At 42.2% G+C, this 9032-nt stretch overlaps 2 protein-coding genes across 3 annotated transcripts; one reads left to right on the forward strand and one right to left on the reverse strand.

Annotated features, from left to right (window-relative positions):
- The first annotated feature begins 135 nt into the window (after positions 1-135).
- On the forward strand, positions 136-5173 carry best1 (bestrophin 1). The gene is made up of 8 exons (XM_080874054.1): positions 136-941; positions 1743-1837; positions 1918-2151; positions 2362-2516; positions 2929-3081; positions 3430-3510; positions 3597-3748; positions 3843-5173. The coding sequence occupies exons 1-8, from the start codon at positions 790-792 to the stop codon at positions 4906-4908; spliced, it is 2088 nt and encodes a 695-aa protein (XP_080730180.1). The 5' UTR covers positions 136-789; the 3' UTR covers positions 4909-5173.
- A 135-nt stretch (positions 5174-5308) lies between these two features.
- On the reverse strand, positions 5309-8955 carry fth1b (ferritin, heavy polypeptide 1b). Of its 2 annotated transcripts, none has more exons than XM_080874060.1 (5): positions 8827-8955; positions 7651-7754; positions 7383-7529; positions 7038-7163; positions 5309-6944 (listed from the first exon to the last, which is right to left on the reverse strand). In XM_080874060.1, the coding sequence occupies exons 1-5, from the start codon at positions 8888-8890 to the stop codon at positions 6786-6788; spliced, it is 600 nt and encodes a 199-aa protein (XP_080730186.1). In that variant the 5' UTR covers positions 8891-8955; the 3' UTR covers positions 5309-6785. The 2 variants fall into 2 exon arrangements, with proteins under 2 accessions (XP_080730186.1, XP_080730187.1); XM_080874061.1 differs by lacking the exon at positions 8827-8955 and adding an exon at positions 8189-8362.
- Between the last annotated feature and the right edge of the window lie 77 nt (positions 8956-9032).

A 9032-nucleotide genomic window follows, 5' to 3' on the forward strand; every position in this document is an offset into this window, starting at 1 on the left:
GCTGTATGCATTTTTTCCAGCAGAGGGGGGTCACACACGTTCTCACCTGACCAGGAGTTTGCCATGATGAAATCCTGCTACAGATGGGAAAAAAACAGCAAAGGTGACCTGACATTGAAACACTAGAACAATAGCTCAGAGGTGTGTACCTAATGCACACCTCTGAGATGTAGAAAAAGTGTTAAATTACAAAAAGTCGAAGCAGGCTGAGATTTGGTTCACAGAGTCATATTTCTAACCTAAACCCACACACTCAGCATTTATACTCGTAACCAGCCTATTTGTGGCAGTGTGGGTTCTCTGCTGCCCTCAGATTTGCTCAGATTAACAGGAGCTGGCCTCACAATGCAGCTTTGTTGGAGAAACAGATTAACACATCAAGTGACCGGAGGTGTAGGAGGCCCTCGCTCGCTTTTTCTTTCCTGCTTTGCTTTCTCCAACATTATCCCTGAACGCTGCCACCGCACATCTTGAACCGCAGAGAGCATGATGGCCATTTTCGTTTTCTTTAAGTAAGTCTGCGCATATCACCTCTCTCACAACCTTGAAATCCGAATCGCATCACATTTCAAGGTGTCTTTTTCCAATCAGATTAAATGAGGACCACAAATCAACCCATCTGAGCTGCTTGGTTTACCTCTCTGTCCTTTCAGATCTGTCACCACACTGGTCTTAAGGGGCTGATCGCCGAACCTGAGCTCAGACGAAGCACGGAGGACAACACCACGCTGGTTTCCTTCATGTCAGGCCTCAGTCAGCCAGCACGTTGGCCAACAAGCAGCAGCAGCGATGACAGTGACGTACTCCCGCCGAGTTGCTGATGCGGGTTTGGGGACCTTTTTTCACCTTCTCCTGCGATGGAAGGGCAGCATCTACAAACTGCTCTACAGGGAGCTTATCATCTTCACTCTGCTCTACTACTTCTTCAGTGTTGTTTACAGGTAGGAAAGTCACATTACAGCAGCACGAGTTTTGCTCTCATAATGACATTTTTCTGTTTTTAAGAGAGAGTTAACTGTTTTGGTCCCAAAACTGGGAATTATGAGTCATCTTTTAGGCCTCAGTTGGATTAGGAACATAATTAACTTTAAATGTAATTTTACTTTAAAGCTTCAAAAAAACAAACAAACAAACAAAAAAAACTAGCACTCGTAAATTAATTAGACTACCACTCCAATGTAAGGTTTATGTCCCTTATGCTCTATATTTAACAGTATTGGTAATAACTAAAATCAGTTTCTGTAATGGTTTATGGCTCTTTAAACAAAGTGATATTTGTATTGCTAAAATATGATTGTTGTTGTTAAGCAGAAAGAAAAATATTGTAAAGCACATTATTATTATTAACTTACATTCCTGAACAAAGAGTTTAGATTTAGTGGTCAGATGTTGTGTTTTCTTGTTTTTATCACAGATGGTGTAATAAATCACTGTACATGCTTTCCTCTCCTTTTTATTGTGCCATTCAGTGTTATCTACAAAAATGAAAATTCACAAACATCTCAAAAGTTCATTCTTATTATGAGTAGATGTTTGCGTGTCTGTTTGAGTAGCACCCTGCTACATAAGGGCATCTGTGACCCCTTTTACAGCTCTTAAAATAGCTTTAAGTGTTCTGCGAGATGTATTTCACAAGGCAGGTATTAACAAAAGTAACAACCCTTCTGACTTTGGCAAGTAAAAGAGTCACTTTGCTGTTTTAACAGAGCTCGCGTCAGTGCTTTTGATATTTCCCTCACCAGGTTTGTGTTAAACGATGATCAGAAGAGGCTGTTTGAAAAGTTGTCGATATACTGCGACCGCTACGCAGAGCTCATCCCTGTGTCATTTGTGTTGGGTGAGTTGTGGCTCACTAACCCTAACCCTTTTAAGTCAGGAGGGCATCACTGAAAGTTTCACTTCATTTATCTTAACCAGGTTTCTATGTGACTTTGGTCGTGTCCCGTTGGTGGGGACAGTTTGAGAATGTACCCTGGCCAGACCGTTTGGCAGCATTAGTCGGAGGTCACGTTCGAGGAGCTGACGAAACATCCCGGCTGACCCGCAGGACACTTATGAGGTACGCCAACCTCTCTGGTGTGCTCATCTACCGCTCCGTCAGCACAGCAGTCTACAAGAGGTTTCCAACCATGGAGCATTTGGTGCAGGCAGGTGGGTCGTTTGCTGTTATTAGTCTTGCCTCTTTAAAACATAGCATGCTGTGCAGAAGCTGCACAGCATTCAGACCCAATGTCTTCTTCTCATGTGGCTGAACTGATGAGAAGATTATGAGGCGAGCTCTGGCTGTTCACCAGGACTATGCGTGCAGGAACACGCACCTTTTGGCTGCTTTCATCAACACGTTGTGTTTTTCCATCTCAGGTTTGATGACATCAGAAGAGCTGAGGCACTTGGAGGATTTGCCCTCCCCTCATAATAAGTTCTGGGTGCCCTGCATGTGGTTTGTCAGCCTGGCTCTGAGAGCACGGACTGAGGGTCGCATCAACAACGACGTGGCGCTCACTGCTCTCCTCACTGTAGGTGCCCGTGTGCAAACCAAAGCCTCACAGCCTGCAAATATTTTCTGGTTTTGCATGACTTTTACTGTTTTCTGTTTAGGAGTTGAATAGCTTACGGGCGAAGTGTATGAAGCTGTACGGCTATGACTGGATCAGCCTGCCTCTTGTCTATACTCAGGTTTTTGTTTATATTGCATTCAGCACTGAAACCAAAAAGTAGCCGATAGCAGTAATATTAGGTACTAAAAATATAATGGTTTTCTTGCAACAATCATCATATACCTTAAATCGTTAACCCTCCCTAATCCAGATGCATTTGATCGGCAATAAAAGCCATAACTCAAGATAAACTGTTTCTCTAGGATGGTGTAAAACAATCCTAATTAAAGGCATATAATCAGTTAATGCTCTGACTTTTTTTTTTAATTAGGTGGCAACAGTTGCAGTCTACAGCTTCTTCCTAGCGTGTCTGATCGGTCGTCAGTTCTTGGATCCAACTCAGGGATACCCTGGTCATGAAATGGATTTCTACCTCCCTATTTTTACCCTGTTGCAGTTTTTCTTCTATGTTGGATGGCTGAAGGTGAGGGACCACTGATTGATCATGTCTGTGGTTCTTAAAGTTGAGGCCTTCCGCCACAAAAAGAAAGGAATTTGCTACTGGACAGTTCATCCCATTGAGCACTAAAGATGTGCAGAACAAGACTTGGAAAACATTTTTCTTTAATTGAACAGATGAAACATCCCCAACTTTGACAAAAACAGCTGGTCAACAAATGAAATAACCACTTGTGTTGAAAAAATAAATATAAACAAGAACTAAAAAGGAGGATTACTAACATCTAAACTCTGGATTATGCTGATTGCTGACTTTGACTTGTTAATTTGTCCACTGAGTTTCATTGAGGTAGTGTGTTTGTTTTGGTCTCAGGTGGCTGAACAACTCATAAATCCATTCGGTGAAGATGATGATGACTTTGAAACCAACTGGCTTGTGGACCGCAATTTGCAGGTGTGAATCTAAACCAAACTATTTGCTAACTGATCCTAGACAGCGAGTGTATTGTTTGAGTCAATGTGGTTTTCACTGTGTCCCAGGTCTCATTGTTATCTGTGGATGAGATGTACGATAGCCTGCCTCTGGTTGAGAGGGATATGTACTGGAATGAGTCGGAACCTCAGCCGCCCTACACTACTGCCAGCGCTGAACACCGCAAACCCTCCTTCATGGGCTCAGCGCTGGATATCAGGTTTAATGATTCTTTCTTTCTTTCTTTCTTTCTTTCTTTCTTTCTTCTTAATAAACTTGCTGAACATATGTCAAACCTTCTGTTTGGTCTTCAGTGTTCCTAAGGAGGAGATGGAGTTCCAGTCCAATCTGGAGCAGATCAAAGAAAATGAGGAAGCCAACTACTCCACTCCTCTGCTTGGAGGGCTTGGTCGTCTTCTCGGTGTCCACTCCCCAAACTTCCCTCGCTCCTCCCGGGTGTCACTTCTCCGCCGTCGCCCTGGAGCTCCACTAAGCCGCTTTCCCCTTTACTTGCACACAGAGGCACCTTTGACTCAAGGTCAAGCCTGCCAGGAGGGAGATCCTGACTACGCCTTTTCCACCACACCCTTGTACGAAAGACCAGGTTTCTATAGCTGCCCACAAACCCCAATTCACTGCATTCCTCCTGCGGTGCCCCGTCCTCGACCTGCTAGGAGAACCCAAAATGACTTGGATCACAGCTGCAGTTCTCTAGCCCCTCCAACTGTGGGCTCCCAGATGCTGCCTCCCGACACCCCTAACCACATCCCCCCTCCGCCATCCTCTGCTTTCCCCTGGCTGAGTGAGGATGGGGATACGCAGAGTGCGCCTACCTTCTCCTTCCCCGACCCTCCACCTGAACTCTGCCCAATATCTAAACTCAGACTGGGACACGGCCTGCTATCTCGCCGCCCTCCCCCTCCTCGCCTCACCCTGGACACCCTACCATCTGCTGACATTCAGCCTGGACCAGCAAGTGGCCGGGCTGCGGGAGGCGGAGGAGAAAGGGTGTTCTCGTTCACTCCGCCCTCTCGCACAACGGCAGCAAATCCCGGTAATCCCAACAGCAGCTCTAGCAGCATTAATGTAACAAGCACCAACAGCGCAGGCACGACGGGAAGTCTTTGCAACGGCACAGGTCACGGTAATTTTAGTAACCATGGGAACTTCAGCGGCAACATGAGGGCAAGCAACGGGGGCACCAACGGTGGGTTGAGCAATAACATGAACACAGTTTCCACTTCAGCGCCATCGCAGCAAGAAACCAATCAGCAAAACTCGCCCAACGATTCAGGAATCTCACTCGCCGAAGGAGACCTGCTGGGCGTTCTGGTGGATGGTGGGGTGAACAAGGCAGCAGGAGGGAGGGAGCAGGACTAAGAAAAGAAGGTGTGACTCACTGTTTTTTTTTTAAGCACATGTGCCAAATATCTCACAAAAACAGGCACTGGACTGTATCAGCTGGAGCCACTAAAAATTATTTACTTTCCAATGAACTCTCACAGAAGAATTAACCTACTTGTAATATTTTTTAAAAAAGGACCTTATGAGATTTGACCCTCAGTGCATTATGGAAAAATACTTTCCAGTTTCATCAGTGGCAGCCAAAATGTGTATATTCTTCATCTGTGGTAGTCTTTGCATCAGTGTCTTTATTAATAAATATTATATATTATTCTTCTTTTGACACTATTAAAGTTTTTTTCCAAATAAAATGAAAAACTTTAATTTATTTGTACATTACAACTTTATTGTTTTATTTTACAAGCATACTGAATCTACAATTTGACTTAACATCTGCAGAAGGAAGCAATCAGTCCAAATAAAATACAATGAGAAAACATTTTCACAGGTCTCACTGCTTATGCATGTTAATGTTTATTTAACTGTCAAAAATAAAACAAGCTGAAAGATTTTATGAGACATTAAAAAAATGACAAAAATGTACAATGTTATTCATAATTATGGATGGTAGAGCTAGCTTGTCTGCTCCAATGGACCTGGCATGTTAAAAAATGGTGTATATTTGAGAGATAGGGAATTGTATTCTTAGCTGTGAACTATCAGTGTTCTGTTTCAAGTATGCTTCCTTCAGGATTTGATAGATGGGCAAGTGGCTTTTTCCACCATTAAAAGTGCATTTAGCTGCAATTTCAGCTTTCTGAGCTATCTCATCGCACTGCCCTACATCATGCTCTTGAGGTGGCTCGTCTGTTTAAGTCAGATGTAGTGAAAGTGGAGTTTCATTGATTGGACAAAGCAGAAGGCGTCTCACAGTGAGATACAGAGCTCAGTTTTCAGAGAACTAGAGTTGTGCTAGTAACCAAAGGTTTCTTAAAATAAAGACAAATGGAAAACAACACACACACACACACACACACACACACACACACGCTATAAAATAATAAATATAATTAAATTAACCAGTGTTTTAGTATTGTTACATATTGTAACAAGAATATATTGGAGTGGTCTATAAACATGGTTCTTGGCTTTTATGTGTGGATGGTGGTTAAACTATGAGAAATATTCTGTGAAAAAAAGAAAAAGAATAAAATAACTGAATAGGCCAGAAAAACCTTATTGCGAATAATACCGTGGTAGCTTTATCAGTACACAGAAGCCTGGGGCTTCAGCTGGACAAAATACCTCAGCCTGAGTGTGTAATTTTTGGGAGGTGTAGCTTAATGCCAACATGGTGCCACACTACCTGAAGAGGAGCTTGAAAAGCCAAAAAATGCACCAAGATGGTTGGACTTAAGTGCTAAATAAGAGCTAATGAAGTGATGACACACATGGTAGGTCCAACTCTGTCCAAAGTGCCTTTACCTTACTTTACAGTCACAAAATTTTAAACACCACTGGTATAACAGATAACAAAGCAGAATTTCTCTTTGCTTTTTAAATTCTCAAACAAAAATGGTTGATTAACAATTTTTCAATGCATGTAATTTAAATTATTGCAGCCTAAAACGTTTCAGTGCCACGGTCCAATCTTCCTAAACCTGACATGTAAGGAAACCTGAATGCATAACTAGCATGATTTAAAGGCCTGCTTAGTCTTTTTTTTTTTTTTTTTTTTTTTTTTACACACTACACGTAGTATGAGGTGAGGGTTACACAACTCCAGTCTGCGCTACAGCCTCTGCTAACAGCTAATGAACACAAATAAAGCAGCATTCTTTTATAACATATGCAGTATATACTGTATTTGGCAGACATGCAGCAGAATTACCCATGATCACATGTGCCTCAATTTAACTGCCCTCTTCAGCCATGGTGTGTTTGTCAAAGAGGTACTCAGCCATGCCGCTCTGAGGGGCTCCCATCCGGCGTAGGTTTGAGGTCCAGTCGGCGAGCTGTTTGATGGATTTTACCTGCTCGTCCAGAAAATGTGTTTCTATGAAGTCGCACATCTGCGGGGGACGGAAAAAGACAATATGCTGCATCTTACTAGATAGTCATATCCGAACAGCGGAGACTGTACATCCTCCACGCCTGCTTCTTACATGAGGGTCATTGTGTTCAGTGGCCATTTTCTGCAGGTCCAGCAGGGATTGGTTTACATTTTTCTCCAGCTGCAGGGCACACTCCAAGGCCTCCACGCCACTCCCCCACTCATCTCTATCCGGTTTCTAACGCATTAATATTTCAAGAAGATTCAGCACCGATCAGATTCATGTAAAATTATTCATATTAAAGCAACCTGAAGCACTGCAGTCCATCCATTTTTATAATTAAAAAACATTGTAAAGCCTTGATGAATAAAAAGACTGTTTTGTTTTTTAATATAAAAAGACATGAATTTGGCTTTTTTTTTTTTTTAACTCATTAGCGAAAATATCCTTACATACCCTGATGTCTTGCAGAAATATTTTGCCTCCCCGCTTGTTCTGGAAGGTCATCAGCTTCTCTGCATGCACAACCTCTTCTTTGGACTGATTGTGAAAAAACTTTGCAAAATTTGGCAAGCATTTATCATCCCTTTCAAAATAATATGCCTAAAAGTCAGGAGAGTAAACAAAAATAAACAAACAAAAAGATTAAAACACTCTTTTTAATGCCTTTGAAATAACACAGGGCTGTGATACATAACACCACTGACTCAGAAACATTTCTTACCATAGAGAGATAAACATAAGAGGCATACAGCTCCAGGTTTATCTGTCTATTAATGGCAGCCTCGCAGTCATGGTGGAAATTTTGACGGATCTGAGAAGTCATTTCTGGAAAGATCATAACAATAACTAAATGCTGATCAAATGTAAGGCTGTTCATAACTGGAGAAGCAGATTATTCAGGCAGTTAATTGCAGTATGTTGCATTTTAAAAAAGTATCTAGCCATCAATACTGAGACACTGAGAATTTACACTTCACGTGTTTGTTTGCCTGCATCAAACTAAACACAACTACTTTTAAAACATCTGAAAAATGTCCCTACATATAAATAATCGAGTGGACACTACAACGTCATCTGTATTCACATTAATCCAGACAAATGACCTTGGGACTAAAAAAGGCAAACACCAGAGCAGCTGTTGGTCAAAGTTAATAGTAAAGTAGCAGACAACTTCTGTCTTAAATTTGCACCTAGTTAATACAGAATCCGTGTTTCGTGACACTGAACTTGTGATAAGACGAGACACAAACATTGTTTACCTGCACACGCAAAGAAACCACAGCGTTCAAGCCTGCAGCTACTGCCAAATAACGGGCTACCACCCGCGTTGTTTTATTTGTTGTTCTTGTTGGCCGTGGTGTACCTGCGTATACTAAGCATTACGGTAAGTGCTGCTTTTAACATAAAAGCTGCCTCTCGGTGTCTCCCGCACAATAACAGTCTGGTGTTGAATTGAAATATTAAAACTCTTAATCGATCTCGTTACACGCAAGTCACTAAGTTTGAAGGGAGTATATATATATTCCAATTCCCCAGAAGCGCTTTTATCGTTAAGGTATTTCTTACACTACCGTAATGCTTAGTATAAATACATGAAAAACAACGCTGGTTGCTTGCGTGACCCAAGCGGAGGCTGGCTTAACAGCTATGAGGAACGTTAGGTTATGGCAGTGGCATGAATAAGGCCAACTTGGTGGCTAAATTATATCAAAATTTAAGCTTCGTGCACCTTGCAGGCATCGAAGCCCACGCTAACTGAACAACAGTTGCGTTGCCAAATATATTCAGCGCAGCTAATCGCTGCTAGCAACCAAATCTTAGTCAGCTGATCTCACAAACAACAGGACAGGTTGCACATTTAAACCCAGCTGCGGAGGAAGCGGTTATATAAACCAACCTTCTTCGACGATTTCACACGTTTCGCTAAACTTATCGCTGATAGTTGCGCTTGCTTGCGACATTAAATTTCCAACTAAGGACTTAACTCGCTGTTTTGCCGACGCGCAAACGCACTTAGGTGACTGCAACGCTGTTGACGTTAGCCGTTAAAGGTGCGGAATGGACACGTTAAAATTAAAAGCTTTTGTGGCTATGTGGACAGCA

The sequence above is a fragment of the Rhamphochromis sp. 'chilingali' genome (assembly GCF_963969265.1).
Source record: "Rhamphochromis sp. 'chilingali' genome assembly, chromosome: 2".
In the NCBI taxonomy this organism is placed as follows: Eukaryota; Metazoa; Chordata; class Actinopteri; order Cichliformes; family Cichlidae; genus Rhamphochromis; species Rhamphochromis sp. 'chilingali'.